We start from the raw sequence: 27,124 nt of genomic DNA, 5'->3' as shown, positions 1-27,124 counted from the left end.
GGAGGTTCAGTAATGTAATGACGTAGCGTTGTAATAAGTCTTCAGTTTGTTAATAATAAATATCTTAAAATATTACTTTGCTTCCACAAAACATAAACCCTAACAAATTGCCACATCTCTTTATATCATCACAATTTTTCTTTGCTTCAAAGTGTTCAATAATTCTGATGGCTTTCCGATTTTTTTTTTGTGAGAGTAAAGCAAAACTTCAGCAGGCAAAAATTGTGGCGATATAATCAGTTGTGGCAATACCAATAAATTTATTATCCTGAAATTGGTTCTACAACTGAAAATTAAAGAATGGAATTGTATCGAAAATTTCAATAAAAAGAATAGGTAAATTGAAGCTAATCATCAAAATTGCGAAATCAAAGAATTTTATACTGATGTTTATTTGGCGATGAAGCACAATTTACCAGAGATGGTATTAATAGTTTTGAAAATCACATATCACAAAACAGATCCATTCCCAATACAGTTTTTCATTTAATGCTTTGGTGTGGTGTTTATGATATGTAATAGATTGGTTGTTCCATCCACCAACATTTTTAACTGGCGAAGTTAATTTTTACTTTCTTCAAAATATTTTACCTGTTATGATGTTGATGTCGGAGGTATCTATTTTCAACACGATGGGGCTGATCTTCATTTCAAGGCTATTGTGACCAATTTCTTGAACGAAAATTATCCGAATCGTTGGCTCATAACTGGTCTGCAAGGAGGCTTGACTTGATTCCTGTCAATTACTTTTTTAGGTGTTACTTAAAATCTGAATTTTATTTGACGCGAATAAACGATAGAATGCAACATCATCAGAGAATCGAGGACGCTTGTAACAAAGTGAAAAATTATTAATAAATGATGAGAAAATCAATAATTCAATGAGCACAGAAATACGTTGAGCAGAATAGTAGCCATTTTGTGCAATTTTTGTAATTTTTTTTCTGTTTCAAATAGGCCAATAATTTGGTCGAAAAAATAGAGGTTACTTGGAAAGTTTTCCGGGAGTTTTGATAATTGGCAATTTTATAGATTTTGATATGCTCTTTCCAAATTTCAACTTTGCCACCTCGTATGTTTGCCGCTCGTACCGCCATATTGACAAAATGGCGGTAAATTTATAATATTGCATTTTCATCAAGAAGTTATGTTTTTCAGAACTGAATTTATTCTTCATTTCAAATATAGATATTCGATAAATAAATTTGATTATCGATATTATGATTTTCATTTGTGATATAACTAATTGAAATAATTTGAGATTTCCTCAAAGACCTCTCCATACCTCTACAAGTTTCAATTTGGTGACCAAACAATTAAATAAATTTGGTGAAATTGATATACCTATACCCTACGAATTTTTTTCATATTTTGGGACTGTGTTGTCTGAGTATTCTAGTTTGACTAGATTTATTGAGTATTGAAATCTCATGCGGTATTTCCGTGCTCCGTTCAGTTTTTTCTGCTTTAATAATTGAATATCCTATCAAATTCAAGAAATTTTGATATCTGTTCATGTTTTACGGTTGAATATTATTTATCAATATTCTCTAAGCTGGACCTGAAAAAAAAATCAGTTGCTATGTCTGTATGGAGTAGTTGTAACAGAGAATAAACGTACCAAATATCATGAAAATTTAAAGGGTTGAGTTCGAAAATTAAGGTTAATTGAAGAAATGGACAAAATCAATAAAACACTCAGTATCTTGATTACAAGACTAGATCCTTCAAATATAGTTTATTCTGACTAACCTCGGTGTCCTCTATCTACCTTAGTTCCGCCCATTTACCAATGAATAACCCTGTATAAAACAAAAATGGATGGTTATCTTCAAAGATATCTTCCAGAAAATTTCAATATACTATAATTAGGACAAATATAAGGGAAACAGAAGAAAGGTAAAATGAGTGAAAGATAATTATCAAAATCTCTTTTATTTTGTAAGTGAGTAATAATCATAAATTCAGTAACATACTTACAATTCCTTTTTCCCTGAGCCAAAATGAATATATACAATCAGTCGTTTTGTAAAAATTATGTTATGTTGATCAAGTTGAATGGCTTTCAGGTACATTGAAAAGAGGCAACTTGTGTCTATGTTAGCCTTGAAGAACTAGTACACTCAAGTTAATATAGGTAGTCTCAATTTCCTTTGCCTGAGCCTATATATTGAATCAGTCGATGAATTATTAATACAAAAGCAACTTTGAAGTTAATCGTAACCTTAATCCTACTTGACAGAGTGTTTAATTAAAAAAGATGGCAGTCAGGTACATTAAAGGAGGTAACTCGTGCCTATACAATACTTACACATCTACTATATACAATATATGAGGTAGTGTCAGTATTTCTGGAAAAACGTACAAACTAATTGAATTTAAAATTTTTATATATCTTTTAAAGAATCAAACAATTAAAAAAATTTAACAAAATCAGCAAATAAATTTTAATCATAAAAATCAGATATACTTTTATATTTATTTTGAAAAATATATCTATGTAGGATACATTTTCTCTATGAATCCATAATCTTTTTTCGTTCTCAAACCTATTCGAGATAATTGATATCCCCCAACTGGTTCTCTCGATTTAAGAGTTGGGTGAGCTGAACTTCAGGCATTGAATTATTTAACATGATTCGATAATTTATGTTATCAATAGTTGAAGTGAATTGGAGAGGCTCAAATTGTTTCTATTTCAAGAAAATTTCAGTCATGAGGATACCAATAACTTCAAATGTGTTCAAACACAGCACAAAAAAATTATTTAGATTTTAATCCGTCGGCTGTTCTGTTGATGTGGCAGCAATGACATTTTCTTTTTGTTCATCCTCTTGAACACCATTCTTATTAGTTTCGACTAAATCAATCTTTTGTTGCTCAGTTTTTGATGGGCAGTCTGCAATAAGATGATCTACGCTTTTACATGCGTGACATCGTTTAGGCTGAGGTCCTAAACAACATTTCGCTGCAATGTGGTTTGCGAACTCACCGCAGTTGTAGCACCTGTGAATCAGAAAAAGGCATATTATTTTACATGTATTCAATAGGTTTAATGAACAATAGTTTAATGTGCCACACAAAGAAGCTATTTCTCAAGATCATTCACAATAGAAGATTCAAGAAACTCTAAACCAATATAAGTGACACACAGTTTGGTTTTTGCATGAAGGTCGACACCAGAGAAGCAATATTCAGCTTGAATGTTCTGATACAGCGGTGCTTAGAGGTTAATAAGGCAGTGTATGCATGCTATGCGGATTATGTGAAGACATTCGATAAGGTTCGACACGATCAGCTTCTGAACATTTGAAAGGCAGAGAAAAAGACCTTGCAGACATCCGAATAATAGAAAACATATATCAGAATGCCATAATGAAGATTGTCAACAATTATGCGGAAAGCATTGATATTAAACGAAGAGTCCGCCAGTGGTGCATATTTTCTCCGTTGCTGTTAAATTTATACTCGGAACCCATAATTCGGGAAGCATTGTATAATGAAACAGCCCGAATAAAATTAAATGGAAAACTTATCAACAATCTCAGATATGCTGATGATACTGTACTACTAGCAGAGGGCCTTGCAGACTTGCAGAGACTAACTATGAAATTGTATGACATCAGCAAAGCGTATGGGTTTAACATGAACTTCACCAAATTTCTCATCATCACGAAACAACCAGACATTTGCGATGCTCTAAATATAGACGACAATACAATAGAAAGGGTCAATAAATACAAGTACTTGGGGATGTGGATCAACAATAATTCCGATCCAACAATTGAATTTAAGTCCAGGATTAAAATTGCAATTTCTTTCATAAAAAAGAAACAATTTTTCGTCAACAAAAGTCTAAATACCGAAATCAAGATCAACATGCTGAGATGTTACGAGTTTCCCACTCTACTAAAAGGTATAGACTGTATAGAGGCTGCTAAGCCAGGTAAAGCTCAAGAAAATCGAGGCTTTGGAGATGTGGCTCCAGCGAAAGATTCTCAAGGTGTCATATGTCGACAGAGTTACCAATCAAGAGATTTTACGTAGACTACAAAAAACAATGGAATTGAACGAACAAATGAAATCAAGACAGCTCTGGGACATGTCATGAGTGGGAACAGATACGAGCTGTTGCAGTTAATAATACTCAAAAATGTTGAGCCAAACTGAAGTTACAGGCGTTTCAATCAGTCAGATTTCTCCCTTTCACCTACCCTTATTTGCTGTCGTTAAATCGAAAGTGACAATTCAAAAAGATAGACAATTTTCCAAGGATTACTGTGATGATATTTTTTCTTCAACTTCATATGAAACATTTTCGAGTAAAATTCATTTTTCTCCTCGACGGTCGCTATTACGCCCCCTAGCGGTAGAGGTATGAACTTCAAAACAATTTCCAGTGTGTTCTCTTGTTCACTTTAGTGTTAAAATTTTTCACTGCAAGTCTCTACGATGAGTGGATCCTGAGATATAGCCGCTTACCTCGCTTATTTGCCCACCCTGTACAAACCCCCTAGTACTTTTTGGCCTAGAAATTTCGATATGATTCTTTCTCATTCTTCAATTTATTTTGGTGATTTCAATTGTCATCATATTGGAAACTATAGCATTTATTACTCCTTTCTGGTTCTTTTCTTCTTTGTTTTCAGATTTGATTATAATATATGAAACATACGTTGAAATGTATGATCACCGTTCACATTTCCTCTGCTTATACTGAGATTTACCGAAGCATGCTCCAATTTTTGTTATCAACAATTTTTTGTATTGCTCTTTCTCAAAAAAACATAGATATCTATTTTTTGAAGCATTTATATCTATATTCGTTCAAAGGTATGTTTTTCTTACTTTTCATATTACTGTGATTGTATAGTTGAAGAAGAAAACGTTCTCCAGCTAGCCACGATGTCTGAATCAGCATTCCGATTTTCAAATTCTTGAATAACCTCGAGTAACCGCCAACTGACTGGACTATAAAGTGCCTAGCTAAAGTTTTGACGGCTGATATAACTTCAGAGAAAGATTTTACAATGTAGTTATATATAAAAACAGCCATTGAAGAATGAGTAAAGTAACTCTTATTTTTAGTTGCCTCACTGACCTGGTATCTGCTCAGCGGGTGAACCTCAACATGGGACACTTCTCAGAGCCTAAGTTCCTTTCAAAAATAAGTTATGTATTACTGAATTTTACTCTAAAATTGCGCAACATGCCTTCTGTTCATTCAAGAAATATAAGGTGTTCTCAAGTTTATAATTATACAGGGTGTTTCCTAAACATGCGGCAAAAATTCAGGGGGTTGTTCCTTGGACTATTTTAAGCATGTTTTGTCCTTGGATGATTTTTGAAAAACCTCTTTGTTTCGAAGATACAGGGCGAACAACATTTTTCATATTTTTAAAATTAATAATAGTTTAAATAAAAATGCGTACCGCACTGTGTTTACTAAGTAGGTACAATTTATTTTTAAATTTGTTTAACAACATTCCAATTACTAAAAACGGCCAGTTTTTTGACTAAAAATTGATAAGTGCAGATGGTAAAGGAATACAGTTAATAATACACTTAATAAGAAATGATCCTGGTGTTTTTGAAAGGGTTCGGCAGTCAATGAGGAGAAGATTGGATGCTTGTATGCTGGCTAGAGGTGGTCATTTTCAACAGTTTTTGTAGGTTGAGTTGAATTTTCATGTAATTTTTCATAATAAAATGTTATTATCTGAAATTTTGTTTCCCCTATATCTTCGAAACAAATAGGTTTTTCAAAAATCATCAAAGGACAAAATATTCTTAGAATAGTCCAAGGAACAACCCCCTGAATTTTTGCCGCATGTTTAGGAAACACCCTGTATATCTAAAGGTTATCCATTTTGTGATTCGGAAGGTAGAAGTAATTTACTTTCATTCAGAATAACGATCAAATTTTTATTTCAATATGATCAATGCTTGGACCTTACCATTATGTTATTATGTAAGGAATTCAACCTCAAATGTCCTCGTAGGACAACTATCTAATCTTTACCGAAATTATGCACAACAAATGAGGTTATGTTGCCTTACCTCAACTTACGAAACCTTTTTTTTCCGGCAGGCTTTCTGTTGGATCCTCTACAGTCAATTGCTTGGGGGCCGGTTACATTTGTAGCTTCTAAACCCTTACCAGAGAAGACACAGTCGAACTCTACTTCTTCTTCATCTCCCAGAGAACGAAAACCGTTCATTTTAATGACGCTCTAAAAAAGAATTGTAAATAAGACACAAACTAACATTTAAAATAATGGATGATGATATCTAATTAGAGAATCTCAATACATTTATTCGGCTAAAATAAATTTGACAATTGAGCTGGACTACCAAGGTTTTGTTGAAGAGGAAAAAAATAAGAAGGAAAGTGCAAAAATATTAAGACAAAAATTGAAGCGATAATACCAAGAAAACCCTATTAGACTATTCAATAGTTTTGAGACAAAATAGATACATTTTGTAGGTACACGTATTTTTCTTTTAGGTATAATCATTGAAAATTCGATTAAAACAAAAATCATGTCAATCTTCGCAGGATAGGTGACAGTGTTTCGGATATTATTTATTATAAGGAATAGATAAAAATGTTTGGACAATCAACCAAAGGTTTAATGTACACACTGAATAATATTCCGAGAATGAAACTTAGATGAGAATATCTTTTTGTAACGACTATCATTAGAATGAATTAAATATCTCCTATCTACCTGTTACAATCCTTATATTATTGACGTTATGTAATTCAAGACATCGGTTGATGCGAAAAATCGTGTTAAAAATTTATTGCCTTTTTCTCTTCACTGAGTATCAATAACAAAATGGAATTCAACCATATGATGATCAATCACAATAAGAAAATTAAACATGCAAATCTTCTTTGTATTCAAACTTGACGTGAGTGGAGAGCAGTCTAAATAACAATAAATAATCATCAACTGAATGAGGAACGGAAAAAATTCAATCTTCATTACAATGCAATATGATTATCATAACTATCCACAAGGATAAGTGTACCTGATGTCCCTACGAAAAAAAACGAAGGGTGAGTCACACCCTAAAGCTCATAGGTACCTGTTGTTGAATGCGTTTGCTCTAAAAAATTCATTAGATTATTCTTTGGATACAACTGAACAGTAGTGAAATAATTCTATGAATTGAATAGGCTGAACTCAAGTTCACTAGAAATCGGTTATGGAAAAACCTTAATATTACTATTATGAAACCTTGCTCGATTGGTATTGTTCCATTTTCATCCTGGGAAAAGCCATCATATACTGGGTGTTCCACCATTCACGCGACGCTCTATTATGTTAAGCACGGACATTTCCTCACAGTATCATTCGGCTCCATTAGAGCTATATTCTCAAATTGTTCGAAAATATACAGTGTTATTGAAGATGTATGTCAGAGTATTTCAATAAATCGAAAATAACCTATTTTTCAAAAGTCGATTTTTTATAGAAATCATATCAGAATTATCAATTTATTGATTTGGATCTTCCTCACTATATGGTAATATCGATACTTTTGTTTCAATTGGCAGTGGTTATTGAAGATGTTTGTCAGAGTATTTCAATGAATCGAAAATAACCTATTAATCAAAAGTCGATTTTTTATAGAAATCATATCAAAATTATCAATTTATTGATTTGGATCTTCCTCACTATATGGTAATATCGATACTTTTGTTTCAAGATGTTTGTCAGAGTATTTCAATGAATCGAAAATAACCTATCAATCAAAAGTCGATTTTTATAGAAATTATATCAGAATTATCAATTTACCTGGTGAACGAACACGTCTTGGCCACCGTCTTCCGGAGTGATGAACCCCCACCCCTTGGCCACATTAAACCACTTGCACTTCCCTCGTCTTCTACCAAAACTTGCTTTTGAACCCCCTTGACTGGCACTACCAGCCTCGGATCCTGAAAATAATATTAATTTATAAATGATTGGATACGTGTACCATCACGGCATTTAAATAAAATTTAAAATTTATATTTCATTCATATTATTCAATTAAAATCTAAAAAACGTAAATTTCGAAATATAATATAATCAATTAATTCAATTTCGGTGTTGAATGAACATTTTCTGAACAAAGAAATAATTATTTTATTGAATAACGGGTTTTAGATCAATGAGAAGTCTTTGCTGTGAAGTCACTGCTCAGAATTTTTTTTCTTTTTCGATTTCCTCTGCGATCAATGTCAATCTTTCCTATTTTCAGCATTATCTATTTCGTTGCATTCCCATTTTTTAGTTTTGAGACATTTCTAAATCAGCTAAAGATTTTAATAATTCGCACTATATACGACACTCTTGTTATTTGTTTTTCATTCATCGTAAGCACCACATCCTTCGTTTTCAATACCTGAATAGATAACCAGCACATCTACCTTGCCAACATATCTATGTAACTGACATATCGCCTTTTGTGTTTTCGACCTTTTTCAAAAAATTTTTAAGACGAGAAGGCCTTTATTAACTATGAGCCTATTTTCAAGAATAAGTAACAAGTTTCAAGAGAAAATCATGATATATGTTCACTTTATGATGTCTTGCATGGCACCTCGTTCAGAATTCAGATAGTTTCTTTAGTTCAGCATTGAGCGCGTGAGGTCTTGTCGAGATAAACTTATCGATCCCCCACTTATCTGAAAGAATTGCATATGTGATACAAAATTTTAAAACCCGAAATTTTGGATAAAGAACAGTTCTTATCTTTAAGACATATAAATATACCATGATGGAGTGAAAACCAATAAAATCCTTATGATAAAGAAAACTATCATATTCCTCAAATGAGGTTATCAATGAAGTTAATTCAATTTATACCTAATAAACACTCGACACCTCTCGCAGTTATGAAAGTGGGCAATATCAAAATTAAATTCCCTGGGATTTGTGGATTATTTTGAGTACAGGAATTCTTAACGAATCTGATGATTCAATTTAGAACCCAGGACCTACATAGAAAACTATATCAAAAACTTCACTTTTGAAAAAATGGAGAATATCTATTACATAATAAAAATTCTCACATTTTCCACTAAAGGTGAATGATTCATATATGAATATAGAAATCTAGCCTAGAAGGGCCAGGTAGGTAACAAAGGTTCTGAGTAGTAAAATAGAAGAGAAGCGGTTATACATTTCCCTCTGTGACAATGGCCCGTTTGAGAATACGACGTTGTGGAAGTAAGGGTTGTACCTTGTGAGGGAAGTTTTGGTGGTTTTTTGTGCTTATTATACCTGCCAGTTGGTCAACTAGGACAGTGGCGTACTTTCAAATGATTCAGGAGGGGATATCTAAAATATTCAATCCTTCAAAATATTTTGTGATTTCATTAATTTAAAGCTAATGGTCGATAACAATTCCAATAATTAGTAATTATTATATTACAAAGAATTGAAGGAATCTACTAAGATATTTTATATTTCAATAAACAGAATAGATTCGTGAGTACTGAAATTTCAGTTCAAACTAAACTTATCTATGTTAAAATATTTCCACCGATAGACACATCACGTTTTTGCGTTTGTAGTTATGACCGAATTCATAGTAATCAGAAAGTACATGAAAATTTATTCGTTTCTTTCAACCCTTCAAATAATGAAACTTACATACTCTGCATGTATATAATAGCCTTTGATTCAATAAAATAAGGCTAAGATTGAAGGAAATTTTCGAAATATTGCAGTTGTATTCCTAAATACTTTGAAGAGAAATCTGCAGCTCAGCTTTTGAATAATCTATATTATTGGTAAATCTTCAGAAATATTCTATAACCATTTATAACCATTGCTTGATCCCGAAAAATTGTTCTAAATAAAAGGTGTTTATGGTAGGTATGTACATCTTTTATTTAAAACACTATTTTTCCGGATCAAGCAATGTCTTGGGATTGTATTCGTCATGTGCATTATGAACTTCCTTTTTACTTCTGTTAAAAATAGAAAAACCACGATAAAACGACTGATACGGAAAAAGTGAAAAACTTGATATCATGTTATAAATAACCTCATAATAATCGAAGCACAATAAACTATATTGGAAAAAACTCTGAATTTTGAGTGATATCAAAGATTTTCAGATGACTATGAACTCAATGTAAACATTCAATCAACATTGAATCAATTCGTTGGCTACCTACCCTTAAAAAACTCAAAAAATTGTCTCGAGGTTGTATAACTTCATTGTAACAATCGATTCGAATCACAAAATTGAAATTCTGAAGGTAACGACAAAAAAAGAGCTATCAATAATGATTTCTTTTACTTCTGTTGTCATATTCTTTGAGTTAGGTATATTATTCTAAATTTCAACAATCGAAAGAAAACTTTTTATGTTTTCAATGTTTTCAGCCAACATGGAAAATGGTTGAATGTATCATAATTAATTTTTTTTCGAAATTATTGTACGTGAATGAAACCATTCTACGAAAATAAAAATCATGCAATATATATTCTTCTTCTTCTTCGTATTTTAAGCCTTGGGCTTGTGTTTTCCATTTAACCTACCTGCGAAATCGACGTCCACGAATCTCTCCATCTTTTTGGAGGTCTTCCTATCGGTCGTCTTGTTCCTGGTGTTCCGTCTCTCGCAATCTTCGCGATTCTTTCCTCGTTCATCCTGTCCACGTGGGAATTCCATAGTCTCCTTCTGTTTCGACCCCAACGTACTATATCTTGGACTCCGCATATGTTCCGAATCTCTTCATTTCTCTTTCTGTCTCGTAGGGTGAACCCCAGGGCGTTTCTCAGTATTTTCATCTCGGCTGTTCGAAATGCGTTCTTGGTCACTTGGTTGTCAGCTCTTGTTTCTATCCCGTATGTCATTATTGGTCTTATAACACTTTTATATATTCTAATTTTAGTTTCCATACGCATGTGCCTGTTATTCCATATGATATCTCTTAGTGCACCCGATATTCTTGCCGCCTTGCTGGTCTGTTCTCTAGTTTCCCTGTTTCTGTCCTGGTTGGATGTTATTCATATCATCATATCATATCATATTTATTTACCTTCAATTTTACAAGGCCTGTCATAAAATATTTGAGGACTAACATATACATAAACTGTGTATAAGACAATACTCAATTCACAAACAACATAAATGATCGACAACTATGAATAATCATGCGCCAAAAATTCCTCTATACTATAAAACGCGTTATCACACAAGTATTTTTTTAATTTTTTCTTGAATTGGTTCGGTGGTTGTGATTTAACCTCAGCTGGTAAGTGGTTATACATTTTTGTTCCCAGGAATAGGAATGTATTCTTGGTCTTTTCTAGGCGGTGTCTTGGTGGAACATAATTATCTCTACTTCTTGTTGCATAGGTATGGACGTCAGAGTGCCTTGGGAGCTGCCCCTTACGTTCGTGAACAAATAAAAGACACTCAAACATAAAGGAGCTGGGGATGGTAAGTATTTGGTATTTTTTAAATACTTCCCGGCAACTAACTCTATTATTTATACCCGCTATCACTCTTAAGGCTCTTTTCTGTTTGAGGAATACTTTTTGAGCATCGGCCGAAGAGCCCCACAGTATATGGCCATAAGTGGCCAGGCTATTGATCTTATTCTTCTGATCATGAAGATGGATGAAGAGAGCCTTCTACAAAGGGAGTTTACATGTTCAGCCCACGTTAGGTTGGTGTCGAATGTTAGGCCCAGAATTGTAACCTTATTTTTTTGGGTGGTCTGTCTTGAAGTTATCAGCAGCCTTTGTGTTTTTTCCTCATTTGCTGAAAGCTTATTTCTGCTGAACCAGTCCATTGCTTGCTGTTCGGATGTTCTTGCCTTCTTTTCAAGGGTTTCCCTATGCTTTGACCTATTCATGAATGTTGAATCATCCACAAACAACCCAGCCAAATCCGCATCAACACCATTTACCAAGTCATCTAAGTACAATATAAACAATATTGGACCCAGGATAGAGCCCTGCGGCACTCCATGTTCGACCTGAGCTCTAGATGATGTGTTGCCCTTCCAGTCTACAACCTGAAACCTATTGTTCAGGTAAGATTTTATCAGCTCAAGTACAGGTCCTCTGACACCAACTGACTCCAGCCTAAGCAAAAGCCTGTGATGATCGATGCAGTCGAACGCCTTACTAAGGTCCATGCTGGATATTGTAGCTTCTTCCATGTTATCCAGAGAGTCTACAAGAAACTTCACCATCTCTACTAATGCAGTCTTTGTAGATTTACCTCTTCTGAAGCCGTGTTGGCCTTCACTCAGAAGGTTGTTGGTCTCTATGTAATTTACTAGTCTGGACTTTATTGTAGCTTCGAAGACCTTCGATACGGCCGGCAGTATTGAAATTGGCCGGAAGTTGTTGCATGTATTTTTATCCCCCTTCTTATGAATGGGTATTGTTCTGGCAACCTTAAGTTCTTTGGGGAAATATCCTTGCTCAAAACATTGGTTTATTATAAATGCGAGTGGTTCAGCCAATATTCCAATTACCCTCTTCAAAACATTTACTGTTAGGCCATATTCGTCTTTTGATGTTTTATTCTTCATGTCTGAAACTAATTTGATTATCTCTTCGGGTGTGGTTGGAGCAAGGAACATGGATTTTGCTGGTGGTAACCGTTTATTTACTTCAGCTACTTCATCTTCATTTGATCTGAAGTTTTTTGTCAGCCTTTCGGCAACTGTGGTGAAGAAAATATTGAGCTCCTCTGGGGATAAAACGCTTTCTTCTCCTTTTGTACCGTTGCTCTTTACTTTCGAGTTGATCACTGACCAGATCGCTCGGGATTTATTTTCGCTGTTAGCTATATATGCTGTGTCTTCTTCCTTGATTAATTTGTTTATTGTGGCATTAAGATCCTTTTTCATTTTTTTGTATAGCTTGAATGTTGATTCGTCCTTTGTAGTTTTCGCGATAGTAAAAAGTGCATCTATTTCATTTATCCTTTTTTTAATATAAGGATCCTGAAGTTTTCTTCTCGATTTAGACGATCGCCCATTTTTCATATTTGTTTCAGGAAAACATTCATGAAAGGCACCAAGAAAATTTTTATGGAATAATTCATATGATTCTCGTGCCGTGGTGGAATATACTGAACCCCAGTTAAAACTGCTTAGTCTTTGGTGGAATTGACGAGTTCTGGATTCATTAATTTTGCGAACCTTGCGGTATGTTTTTTTTTCAGGAGTTTTATTAATTTTTAGTTCCATTCTCTGGGCCAGATGATCAGACATATGGAGATTAACGGTGAGTTTATTATATAGGCAGGGATCCAAATTCGTGAAGAAATTATCAATGCATGTTGCAGATGTTTGGGTTATCCGCGATGGTTCATCGAACACCACATGCAGGCCATGGGATTCCACGAGTTCGACTAATTCTTGTTTTTCATTACTTTCTGTAATAAAATTAATATTGAAATCTCCTGTGACCATTATAATCTTTTGCTCAGCGGACTCTAGTGATCCCAATGCCAAATCCAATTGTTTGCAAAACAGGCCAAAATCACCGGTTGGCGATCTGTAAATGCATAAGAACACAGTATCGGTTTCAGCCTCGTGAATAGCAGATATTTCGATGTGCCTCTCGATCGAAAGTTCTGTAACTTTTGTTACTTCTTTGTATATGACATCATTTCTGGTCAAAATCATAGATCCACCGTGCTTGGAGTATTCTCTAGTGAAAGCACTGGCAACTTGGAAATTCGTTACTGCGATATTTTTTATTTGATCTTTACGCATCCAATGCTCGGTCAAGCATACTATTTTATATTTATCCCTTTTGAGATTGAAACTCAGAGAATCGAGTTTATTTGTAAGACTCTGAATGTTCTGGTTCAATACTAGCTCGGTGGTCGGTGGTTTATTTCCAATTTTCTTCGTTCCAGTTCTGCCTAGCCCTAATGGGTTTTCGAAAAAATCGAAACTTTTTCACTATGATACCATGTGGCCAGATGTCTGGTTCATATAATTTTTCAAGGAGTTCTATGTTTGCTCCTACTTTAAAGGATTTTCCGGTTGAGTGTTCATTGCTCACTAGACCTTCTACTTGGAATTGTCCTTCGGGGAATTTCATTTTTAGGTGCCTCTCAATATGAGTTGAGTCGACACCTTCTTCGACATGTCCGACATACAACCATGCACGCTTAGGGGCACTACCAAACGAAGTCTGAGATCGGTCACTACCTCGTATTTCTTTTATTTCTGATTTTCGGTTTGAATTTTTTACTTTGTGTTTGATGACCTTCTGTGGTCTGACTGTAAAATCATCGCTTTTTTGGACGTTCTGTTCGGGTGCATAAATCTCTGATAATGTCGTCTTACCGGCAACGTCGCACTCCACAAATGACACCGATTGTTTACTCTGTTTTTGTTGCTTTGGTTTCAGTAAGTTTATTATTTGATCCTTATCACTTACTGTTTTCTCTAGGTTCCTGGTGAGCTTTTGCAAATACACAATTTCCTGTCTTGCAAGTTTCAGTTCGCTTTCTAGCGTAAGTTTTTCCAAAACATTTTCTTGGTTATGTTTCGATGTTATGGAAATTTCACTTGTAGATCCACAAGCACTGTCTTCTATGAATTTTTGCAATTCAGGAGAGGTTACAGCACCACTGGGGAGTTTTTTATTTAATATTATTTCGATTAAATACTCTTTTTTAAGCTTCAATAACTCAACTTGGAATTCACTGTTACGCGCCATGTTGCCATATATCCAATACGAATAAGTTTATTTGTTCCTTGGAAGCGTCCAATGATTTGAATTTTTGAAGCTGGATTATTTAATTCATTCCCTAAGGATATATGTCGGTGTTTTTCACCTCATTGAAGTATTATTAATAAATGTTTACAATGTGCAGGAGTTCCCTTTTGATTAATTGTTTTCAATGACAGTGGTGTGGTCGCAAACATCCGTTAACGGATAACGCAAACATCCGTTAACGGATATTCGGTCGCAAACATCCGTTAACGGATATTCGTACTCCCAAGTATTCGACTGCCATCACCTGTTCAACTGGTCGATCTTCCACTACAAGCTTGCATCTCACAGGTTCCTTAGAAACGACAAGAGTCTTTGTTTTTGGCCTTCGTGTGGAATTTGAACAGGAGCCTTTGTAAATCATCCTCACTCTCGGCCATGATTACTGCATCGTCAGCGTAGCAGATTACTTTTATCTCTCCTGTTGTTAGTTTGTATCCCTTTGTTGTCTTCAGTTCCTCTATTATGTCGTCCATTATCATGTTAAATAGTTAGGGGCTCAAGGAGTCTCCTTGTCTTATTCCTGTTGGTGTTGGTATATCCTTCGTAAGACCGCTTTTCGTTGATACTCTCGTAGATGTTTCATGATTTAGTTCCCTAATTATGTTAACGATGTCATGTGGAACATGTTTGTTTTGTAGGATACGAGTGACATCCTTCAGTTGAACTCGATCAAAAGCCTTTGTTAGGTCTATGAAGCACATGTACACAGGCTTGTCGTACTCTATAGATTTTTCTATTAGCTGCCGGATTATATATATTGCATCAAGAGTTGATCGGTTTTTCCTGAATCCTTGCTGTTCTTCAGAAGTATTTGTGTACTCTTGAATTATATCTGTCAGAATCTTTTGTGAACAGCTTCATTGTGGAATTAAGTAGCGTGATCCCTCTATAGTTTTCGGGGTTCCTTTTATCTCCTTTCTTGAACACGGGTATTGTTATGCTTTTTTTCCATTCTGCAGGAACCTTTCCTGTGTTGATTATTTTGTTGAATAGTGTTGTTAGTTCCTTGACAAGTTTGGGTCCTCCGTATTTGAGAAGTTCGTTCGGTATTTCGTCTTGACCGGGGGATTTACGGTTCTTCAGATTTTTGATTGTCTCCTTCACCATCTGGATTGTGATCTCTGACGTTTCTGTATTTCCATCTTCTTCAACATGACGATCCCTATCCTGGCCTCTACGTGTGTTATGCAATTTTGTGAAATGTTCCACCCATGTTTCCTCATCGATCTGTACCGTCTTTGTGTATTCCGCTATCTCTTTCCTTCTGTTCCTCAGCATCCCCCATATTTTCCTTTGAGCTCCATAGAGATCGTGTTCCATCTCAGAGCTAAATTGCTCCCAGTATTTCCTCTTTATGTCCTCTATATCCGCGTTGACCCTGTTTCTTACATCTGTATATCGTATTCTCTCCTCTGGTGTTCTACTGCTCCTGTATCTTATGTAAGCTTCCCTGTTTTTGATTTCTAGTTCCTTTATTTCCGGGCAATACCATTCTTTGTTCTGGGTTCTCTCTACTGTTTTTATTTGTCTCTGTCCAACTGCTTCTGTTGCTGCTGTTTTGATGTTGTTTTTTATCTTCCTCCAGCATATTTCTACGTCATCCGTTTCTTGTACTCCATCTGTTTCGATTTTCTCGTCAATCCGTGTTTGGTACAGGTTTTTTGTTGATGTGTTACTGAGAGATTCTATGTTGAATTTGTTTCTAGTGCACTTGTTCTTCTCCTGCCTTTTTCTTTGTCTGTTCATTCGGAGCTTACACAGGACGAGATTATGGTCCGTACCGATATTTGCTGATGTTATGCTTTTGACGTCTAAGATCTGAGAAGAGTGTATGGCTCTGTTAGATATGACGAAATCGATAATTGATTGCTGGCCTCGGGTGTTTTGCCATGTTATCTTATGCTGGGGTTTGTGAGGGAAAAAAGTGTTGTTTATCCTAAGGGAGTAGCGGGCGCAGAAGTCGATAAGGATCTCGCCGTTTCCGTTGGTATGTTCTTCATTGAACCGGTTCATAATCCCAGGTAACACCTTGTTGCCCACTCGAGCATTCAGATCTCCCAAAATGATCACTTTTTCAGTTGAGGGTATTCTCCCTAGTTCTGCCTCAACCTTCTCGTAGAATGCATCTGTCTCTTCTTTTTTTCGACTGCTATCTGGGGCATACACACTCATAATATTTATATTTCCTGATTCTGAGTTCAGAGACAGCACTAGGATTCTTTCATCTATGTAATGGATGTTATTGATGAAAGGTTCGTATTTCTCAGCAACTAGGATTCCTACCCCTCCTGACGCTCTCTTAGACAGGTCTACGCCACTATAAATGAAGACGTATTCTGGCAGTTTCATAGTACCCTTGCCTTTTCGTTTGGTCTCAGATAGTGCGCAAATGTCTACTTTATGTTGTTTCATCTCGAGAAGTATCTCATGATTTTTGGAGTTCCAGGACATAATGTTCCAACTGGCCAATCTCAGGATTTTCTTCCTCCATTTTTTCTTCTTGTCTCTCAAAACCTTGTTCATTGTCCTGTTTAAAGCTGTGTCCGTTGCCGTTGTATCCGTCCTGTTCCGAGGCTGATTATTGGATCTGTGAGCAGGTTATTTTTTTTTTTACGCCAGGTAGGATGCTAACCTTGCCTGAGAACCCTCCTCCTTTATCCGGGCTTGGGACCGGCAGTGATATCTGGTAGCTACTCAATCCACCACCAGATACCCCAGGCGGAGTTGCAATATATATTTTGATTCATAAATATATCAATTTGAAGTTACAATATATATTTTGATTCATAAATATATCAATTTGAAGTTACAGTATTGATGGAAATCAACGATGTTCTTATGTTTTCGTCAATACTTCATTGGTTACACATTTTAAAGATTTGCAATTTGTAGGTGTGTGAACCTTCTGATGGAAATTTTATAGAAAATGGAAAATAATTGCAATTAAAAAGGTATTATGCAGTAATCAGGGCCGCCGCCAGACATTTTGGCGCCTCGGCAAAATAAAATTTCGCCGCCCTGCTATGCCTTATTCATCTGAATTTTTTTTGGAGGAGCCTCTGTTATTCCTCTCAGGCATACTTTCAATTTCATATCAAATCGTATTTTTTAACTCAAAATCACTATGTCGAATTTATCAAAGGACGTTTTGTAGATTTAATAAAAAAAACGCTCAATAAGTCTATAGTAAAAAGAAGAAGTAGTTTTTAAAGAATCATTTTAGTACCTATTTGTATTTTCATAAAAATAGTTGAGAGCACCAATTTGATTTGAAAAAATCGTCTCTTGGAAATTTTATTATTCAACTACAAAAAAAAAAATTTGTCTCCAAAGGAATGTCTTGTTTTATTTAATGACTTTGCGCCCCTAAAATTTGGCTCCCCGGCTAAATGTCCGGTTTGCCGGTCCTGGCAGTAATTTCTAATTTAAATGGATTTCATTCGGTAGCTTCCTTCAAATCAAATTTAATAAAAAATTATTGAATGGAAGAATGTACGATATAAATAATTGATATCCCTGAATTCCTTATTATTGTATCACATTAACACTACCCAGATCATCAACAATTTCCATATCTTCTAATCTTCATTAGCCGCTCGCCATAAATAAAATCCCTAACTAGGCCGACAGGTCGTAGATGTGACGTGAAATTTATCATGGGAAAAAGATCTAGCGTCCCATTTAGGGAGGGTTGCCGGTCCCTTCGTCGTAAGAATCCATTGCCACTAGATGCAGTGTTTAACTCGGCCTATTTGAGTTTCTCTTTTCGGTAGGTATAGTAGGTCTTCGTACATTCTTCGAATGCTTCAGTCGGATAATGCTTATAACTCACAAACAAATACCGGAACTGGCTCCAAGGCGGTAACCGATGTGGACACTTTTTAGGTACACAACGTTTACGAATATCTCCACGAATTCACTGTCTATATTGGAGAATAAATCAGAGAACCCATTAGAAAATTCTTCTCATTTCATTTACGTGATTAAACATGAAATTGTTTTATGAGTGAAAGTTGATTAGTAAAAAAATTATTTTATGGAAAAATTTCATAGAATTTTCTGAAAAAATGAAAATTTTCACACATCTTCCTTCAGAATTTTGATTTCAGGATTGAAGCAGCAGAGGTTCCATGAAGACTGGATTCTCTTCAATACATAATGTCACATGTATTTTTATGAAAAAAGTACCATTTTTCTCATTATTTTAACTAACAAATCAAAAAATAAACCTTGTTTTCTTTTTCAAATTTCTTTCGCTCTAATTTGATACTATATCATTTAGAATAATGTACCTTTGCATCTTTTGAGGATGAAATGTTTCTAACATCTCAGAAACTTTCACAGTTTGAATTCTGGAATATTTAGGATCCGGAAATGAAAGAAAAAACAGATTAAATTTGTTATAAAACTAGTTTCAGTATCGCATTGTTTCTTCCATTTTGAAAATAAGATCAATAGATATTGAATGCTAAAAATTAAATTATCGAATAGAATAAACGCGTGGTATATTCATAAAAACTATTCAAAATAAATAATCCTAGGTTCAAACCACTCCGAGTCTGATATTTTTGAAATTTTATCAATGACGATGTGAATGAAAATTTGATTTTTTTACCACCGAGTCATTCAATTTTCTTAAATTTCACTCGATATTCATTAAAAAATATTTTTAGGAGGGGAGATATATTCTGTAAAAAGAAATATTGAATCATTTTCAAAAATTTGTTGCCACTTCCAAAAGAAATCCTGTGAATCTGTTTCATTTTGAATAGTCAGCTAATTGGACACCTGTTATTTTCGAAGCTGTCATCTTCTGACATTTGACAAATGGAACCTACGCAATGGCGTAGGTTACACGAGAATTTCAACAATTTCAATTAGTTTATGAAGTGTGAAGTGATACACACTTCATAAACTAATTGAAATTGTTGTGATCCTCTACTAACTACTTGTGAGATTTTTGCAGTCACAGGTCTCAAAACTAAGCAGTTTTGGGTTGTCGTGAAGCATCTTCTCGATCAGCAATAACTGGTTGGAAAATTTGAGCTGTTGGGACAAGTTAGTGATATGAATTAAAACCGTGTGCGTCGCTCAAGAGCAAATGAGAATATTGCTGCTGTAGCTCGTAGTGTTGATGAAAACCCAGATTTGTCAATTCCTCTTCTATTTTGGGAATTAGGTTATGTCAAAAATTTTTATGGCCAGAATTGGAAGATATTGACGACGTTTAATTTCAACAAAACGACGCTACGTTTCACACAAGAAGCATAATAATCGCAATTCTGCCAGAAAAACTTTAGCCTTCTTTGAAAGGAACATGAGAAAAATAAGATCTAAGTCGATGCTCCACAACCGATTCAAGACCTTAAAAATGAAATTCGTGATATCCAGGAGAATGTGTGAATTGGTCATGGAAATTTTGATAAGAAGGATATGGTGCTATAATCATAGGTGTGGCAGCCTTTTGGCTGATATCGTTTTCCATAGTTACCTCGTGGCTGCTCATTTCAAAACGAAATTATAGAAATATTCTTACAAATCACCGATTTTTATGTGGTTTTCACATAATTTCCTTGAACAATAATCTTCATTGTAGAAAGTAAATAAAATAAATAAAATAAATTGCGAATAAAATATTTAAGAAATTTTGGTAACTTTTCGTTTTCCGCAGAAGAAGTGCTAATACGTACAATATAAAAATATTTTTTGAATATTCGTGAAAAAAACTTAGCAAAAATCATCACAATATAGAGGTGAAACTTTAATTTCGCGAAAAAAATAAAAATTAGAAAATTGAAAGTAGAAAATTCTTATTAGCTTCGCACATCTTATAAAGTTTGGTCATCGCAGGAGCGCCAGAGGGGATATGAATGGGTAACAACAAAGTTTGACTGATATGCGGAAAGCCACGTGGTGGTAGTCCCTCTTAATAGCACACCTTTCTCTTTACAGTGGAATAAACATTCATTTCCTTAAAATATAATCGCATGTAGTTTTTTTTTTTCAAGTAAAAAGAAATTGCTAGTTTAACCCTTTGAACGAATGTCAATTATTGAAGCTTCAATCTTCGAAAACATTTACGATAGAAAATTTTAAGGACAAACCATTCAAGCATAAACTTAATGAATTGGAATTCTTTTGGTTATGAAAATATGTCGATCTTCGAAAATTTCCCGAATATCGAAAACAGCTTGTGTCATCGAATTCTTTCTGTACCTTCTGGTTTCCAAATTATTGTTTATAATGTCCTATCCAGTGTGAATCATAATTTTGAAATTAATCAATGGTTTCTGATGAATAGTAACGGATATGGTATAAAGGTCTAGCGTTGACCCATAATACGTGTGTATGCAGGTGTACCAATCAGCAGTTTGCACATGTGATGGTCAGTTGGCCAACCTAATAATTTGAAAATGGCAGGATACAGATCCTTATGGACGCCATGTGAGTTTGACCATAATTTAAAACTTCGTCGAAAATCGATCAGATTCAAAAGTCGGCTATTTTACTACAAACCAATGATTACCAATTACTATAATTCTGGAATAGGGGAAGAGCTCCAGAATCAACCCCCTGACCTGACGCCAAATTGAATTTTAATTTCTAGATAAGCGACTAGATTAGACTAGACAGTTTCCTCAATTCCAAATGATCCTTTTGAAATTAGGGCTAACGATTAGGATAAGAAGAAACCTGTGTAGTTTCCGGCAGGTGGATTTTACATTTAGTTTTCAATAATTGAATAGAAATTTTATCCATCCCGTATTAATATTGCTAACATGTAATAGTGAAACGATATCATATAAATTTCAAACTACCATATCTTACCTTCAATAGTTTCACAGACATGAAATTTTAGTATTCGGTTCGAAACAGAAAACGCTAGGTTAAAACCTATAAACGATTAAAAATGTTTAATGAACCAATAGGTAATATATTCGATATTTCCAATTAGAATTAACCCGAAACATCCACATTTTAAGTTTTGAGATAGAGCCCGCATTACAAAAACCAGAACTTATTTATCAAATGTAAGATGGGATTTGTGGTACATATATATATTTGATGTGTTGATCGTCCCAACTCGAAAAACTGAACAAAATTTTCAATTCTGTAAAATTCACTTAATGATTCTTCATATCACATTCAATGTCAACTATCAATAAAAAACTATATGAAAAATTAAGGAGAAAATTTAGATTTTTCTGAAGTACTTTTTATGATTTACAATGAGAGCTTTGGAAGGAGGAAACAACTAAAACAAGAGTGTCAAAATATCAAAAGGCTCTGAACAATTCCAAAGCCACATTATCACTTCAAAATTTAAAACGTAATTTACTACTATTATATCGATTATTTCAAAATTATAAATTTTTGTACAAATGTAATAACCAGCTTGAAGATCCCAGGTTAAAATTAGAGACAGACCGATTTTATTAATTTCAATCCATTTTTTGGACGATTCAAAATATCCAATAATAAGTACTTCACATAATTTTTTTCTATCATAGAGTTATGCCGTTGAATGAGTATTGATCTTTTCAACTTGAGAATTTAATCGGGTTAGGAATTTCATTCAAGTGAATTTATATCTAGAAAGTATACATTAGGTACTTGATGTTTTTCTCCGTTAATTTCTGTTCCTAATCGTCTTCAGGTTAGGAAATACTGGTATTAGGTGTTTATCCTCAATTTTGAACTCATTGGGGTCCATTTGGAAACATGGGAATCGTTGAATTTCGTGAACATTTTCACATAAACAAATAACATGGTGTTCAAACGTAGCAGCCTGATATTCATTGAAAGATTTTGTTATAGGTACGAGTTGAGAAGTTTAGTGATAAAAAATTAAGTGTAGACTATATCAATGATTTCATATTTCAGATCATTTTACATAAATACGAGTCTGAAATTTTCAACTTTTTTCAAATGACAATCGGTCTGCTACTTTGATGACTAAAGGTGTCAAGTCCAGAAGAAATGAGAATGATTAGACTGGTTTCGTTAGTCATCGGAATCTCAAGTGAGTCGAATAATTGTCAGATGATTCGATCGGTAGACAAAATATGGAATATTCATTCATTCAATGTTTACAAAGTTTACTGATGTTGGGAATACGTCACCATCGTTTTTCGGAGAAATGTTTCGATGCCGAATTTTGTTGGAATTATGATTCATTTCGCTACTAAAAAATGCTTTGATCATCAATAATTGAAAAACGGAGAAATTAAGTTCATGTTTTGTTTTGCTTGAAAAAAAAATAATGTAAAAAGGTACATTTGAATTAATTATATACCGATGATTTCTTTAATCTGATGATTACATAGTTTTGTTTGTGAATTATTTTATTCAATTCTTTTTTCAATGAGTATTGATACTGGGATCCAAGAAATATAAGTAGAAGTAACAGAAATATATACACAAATTCAAAAAAATTAAGGTAGATGATTCTCAGTAGAAATCTGAGTTTCATGAGTATAATCTACCCTTCAATGAATAATGATTGATTAAAAAAAAAATCAATGAGCAATGAAAAAATAGTAAAAAGTTATTTTCTTCAAACAATTGATGAATACACGAAATATTGATAAGACCCAAATTTTTACATTACGAAAATATTCTAAAAATCATTGCACTAGTCATAATAGGTAATTGAAGTTTTGCCATTAAGAGAAGTAGTTATACACAGAAAGATTCGTTGAAAATGTCATTATAAAGGGAATTATTGTGTTAAATTTTCCGTTTCAAATTCAACTAATGCATGATATGTCATTCCATACACACGTGGCAATAACAGTTAAGCTTGAAAAAGCTAAAACTTAATCTAATATATCATATCTTTCTCGAACAAAAATATTATAGGCCCTCATCTAGAATAAGTGTATCCCAATCCGAACAATCCCGTTTGCCCTTTCTACGGCACTGTACTTTACGAGGAATGTTAGAGGTAGGAATTCGAAACTCGTAGATTCTAGCTTGTTCTCATCAGAAATATTTTACCACCCGGCACCCCAAGAAATGAACCTAGGTAGAAATGAAGCACTGGAAGAAGATTCGAGAAAATCTTGACGAAGATTGTATAGTGTGAAAGAAAAAAGAGGTTTTAACTGATGATTGAAAATAGTTGTATGAGAATTTTTGATGAAATCATGAAAACAATATTAATCTTTTTATATGAAAATATTAATTAATACACAAATTTTGAAGCAATATGGAATTGAAATAATTATTCCAGGGATTCCAATTAGACTTAATGAAGAAATAAAATAAAAAAAATTATTGTTTTCCCCATTGAATACCAAAAACCTAAAAAAGATACAATTTAGATATGAAGATTCAAACTGGTATATTCACGTTCTTGAAAATAGATGATGCATATAAAAGCATGGTAACATAGTGCCTCATCGACACAACAGAAATAAAACATTATTTACACTCACCTCGTCCATTTTCGATTTCACCTTCCATCGAGAATTATTCAAAAAAAAACAAAACAAAAACCAGAAGAAAAAAAAATCAAAGCACAATCTGAGAAACACTCGTGCACTATTTCCTGTTACATTGCGTATAGAACGTTCCACTCTATTTGCTCATGTTCTTTCGAGACGCACTGTTCTCCCCACTTACATAGCTTTACTACGGCGTGCTAAGAAGCTCACACGAACTATGGAACCTTTAAAAAATTCCGGGCCAATAGGAAGTTTGACGATGAGCTTAGAAGGTACGCTCTTACGAACACGTTGATAGAGTTTAAAATAGCGTGCTTAGGAGGGTGCGCGTTCTTTCAAGTTTACTATAAGATAGTGAAGTGAATTATGTACCATTCATAAAATTCCACAACGCAGTTCCCATAAATGACCAAGCTCAAGCATGTGCATATACATCTATATGATAATTTTGTTTGTATTTCAACTTAACTTGGAAATCATTTAGTTTCTTCTGAACTGTACGCTACTAGAATCAAAAATACGCTGAAGAAATAAATGTTAAAGATGAGAAGGTCTCTTACGTTCTATCGTCTTAAAGTAAAATTATTTTATTTAGAAAAATAATCATTATTTTTGATAGATTATCAGTAAAAATACGAAGTTTATTTGAGATCTTGAAGTCGTTTTTTTTTAATTTGAAATTTTATCTAATCTGGACTCGTCGATATGAAATTCTTGAATTATTTAGCGAATCAAAAGATCTGATAATATTGCTTTTTTAAAAATGTTTGCTCCATTAACAATATGGAAGCAACATTTTCTGTTCATGCCCAAAAACCATATTTCAAAGAAATTATCAAACCTCTCTTGAAATTCACATAATTTTAAGATTTGGAATAGGTAGGTTGAATCTAAAATTGAAACAAAAATAGCTTTTAGACCGTCATCCAAAACTTTGTTACTGAACTAAAAGATTTCTTTGTACGAAATTTGATTAAAAATTCCGCATTGAAACCTAACTCAAATACCTATCCGATTGGAATTGAAGGAAATATTTATCTAAAATTTGAATGCTGACTTCAATATTTCAGTGGTAGAAGATAATTGAAAATTATTTGAACACCCAACAGATTCGAATTTCGCATCATGTGATTATTATTGTATTTTTTGAACTGTTTGTGAAAAACGTATCTTCACATGTGAAACCGAAAAAAGTCTCATTATTTAATTCATTTTTATCTACTTGCATCATGATCATTTTTAATGAATAAAATTCCAATCTTTCTTTTGAGGTGAGTTAATAATTCTTTGCAGAACTTCGATTATTTGTAACGTACTCAGTGGTTTCAATTATTTTTGATTTGAAGATCAATTATGGGAAAAAATATGATATATGCATTTATCTAGGTTGCATGCCAAAGTGGCGTCTACTGCATTCATAGAAATTATTCATTAGTTGGTAACGGCACTTGAAAGAACCTTCTTTTCTGATACAGTAGCCATGAAGCAAATAAGCAGAATGTGTGGAATTAACACAGATATGTTGAAAATTTTAGAAATATTTTTTTTTTATTTTCAAGCGAAAATGAAACAAATTTGTCAAAATTATCGTGTTTATGGATAGGCTTCACAATAGTATACTAACAAACAGTAAAACTAAATTATAAGCAACTAAATTATGAATGCTGGAAACAAGTACGCAAAAAAGTTCGATTTTTTTCAATTCAAGTAACATTTTTGCGTTTTCTGATATACAGCGTTCAAAAGATCCACTCAAATAACTCTTTGGAAAGAGCCTAGATCAAAAATGAATGAAATTAAATGAAAGGTTCTTAGTCTTCAGGAGAACATCGAACGCAAACATTCAATATGATCTTGGAGTTTGATTTCAATTTCATTTCAAGGTCAAGTAAAGTTTTTGAATGGGCATATACATTTTTTTTACCTTCTTGAAAAAATAGAAACATTCTGTTGCCTTTGCTTTTCCATAAAATGAATTTCTCTGTTTCATGCTAAAGTTTCATAATAGAGTACTTCGAAGTTATTTCGCATAGGAGCATTTGTTTTTGTGATCCCCATGATCATATTCAAAAAGAAAAACTACTACGCGCACATGAGTTGATCATGGTAATTTAAATCTCACCGCATGCCGAATTTTGAAATTATTACCACTTGAAACAGATGCATTGGTACATAATAAATTGTGAATTACAGATTCTGCGCAATTTCACACAAATTACCTCAGTATTATTTTTTCTTATTCATTTATTTGTCATTATTATTTTTTCTGGTTAATTGATGTTTTACCCAACCATCTGAAGTCATGATTCAATGAGCTTTTGAATAGATTTTCATTCGCATATTCCAAAAGATCATTTTTGATTTGTTAATTGTCTCTCCATGAATACTTCCTACTCTGAATACACGAAACTATTCTAAGGATATAACTTATCCTCAAAACGATTCATTTCATGACAAAAAGAAAAGAGACAAAACGTTCCAGGTTTTTTAAAGAGAATGAGATTCTGCAAGGGAAAATGTATATTGTTCATTAAACAATCCTCTCTACCTGGAAAGTATGCATTGAATGTCATCCTGTAGAGTAAGAAACTTTCCTTTGAAATATTTATTGATCCAGGCTCTTCCCAAAAACTTATTTCCGTAGATAGTTTGAAATGGGATACCATATTTATAGGTACTGAACAATTCTGGAAGATTGCTGATTGACTTATTACTGATTGGTAGTTCATTAATGATTAATGTCATATAAATGATGTTTTTGAAGTTATGTTTAGATTGAATTTGATGTTAATTCACACCTTTTTCTAAAATTTCCTATTACTTCCAAAATCAAATGTTTTTTGAGCTTCTTCTTTTTTTACTCTATTTGTAATCAGAAAACATTTTCCAAAATGCTAGGTT

At 33.7% G+C, this 27,124-nt stretch overlaps 1 protein-coding gene and 1 long non-coding RNA gene across 3 annotated transcripts; one reads left to right on the top strand and one right to left on the bottom strand.

Moving 5' to 3' along the window:
• Window positions 1–1,925: 1,925 nt before the first annotated feature.
• Window positions 1,926–24,425, bottom strand: LOC123678222 (protein lin-28 homolog). 2 transcript variants are annotated; one of them, XM_045615123.1, is made up of 4 exons: window positions 24,215–24,425; window positions 7,809–7,951; window positions 6,061–6,233; window positions 1,926–3,006 (listed from the first exon to the last, which is right to left on the bottom strand). In XM_045615123.1, exons 1-4 carry the CDS (start codon window positions 24,240–24,242, stop codon window positions 2,775–2,777), a joined length of 576 nt encoding a protein of 191 aa, XP_045471079.1. In that variant the 5' UTR covers window positions 24,243–24,425; the 3' UTR covers window positions 1,926–2,774. The 2 variants fall into 2 exon arrangements, with proteins under 2 accessions (XP_045471079.1, XP_045471078.1); XM_045615122.1 differs by lacking the exon at window positions 24,215–24,425 and adding an exon at window positions 10,551–11,017.
• LOC123678223 lies at window positions 12,842–13,439 on the top strand. Its single transcript, XR_006747204.1, has 2 exons — window positions 12,842–13,262; window positions 13,324–13,439. It is a non-coding gene; the product is annotated as an uncharacterized LOC123678223 (long non-coding RNA).
• Window positions 24,426–27,124: the final 2,699 nt, after the last annotated feature.

This window comes from Harmonia axyridis, chromosome 4, assembly GCF_914767665.1.
Source record: "Harmonia axyridis chromosome 4, icHarAxyr1.1, whole genome shotgun sequence".
In the NCBI taxonomy this organism is placed as follows: Eukaryota; Metazoa; Arthropoda; class Insecta; order Coleoptera; family Coccinellidae; genus Harmonia; species Harmonia axyridis.
The sequence above is the reverse complement of the archived record's forward strand: the minus strand, read 5'-3'. Positions and strand labels throughout refer to the sequence as shown.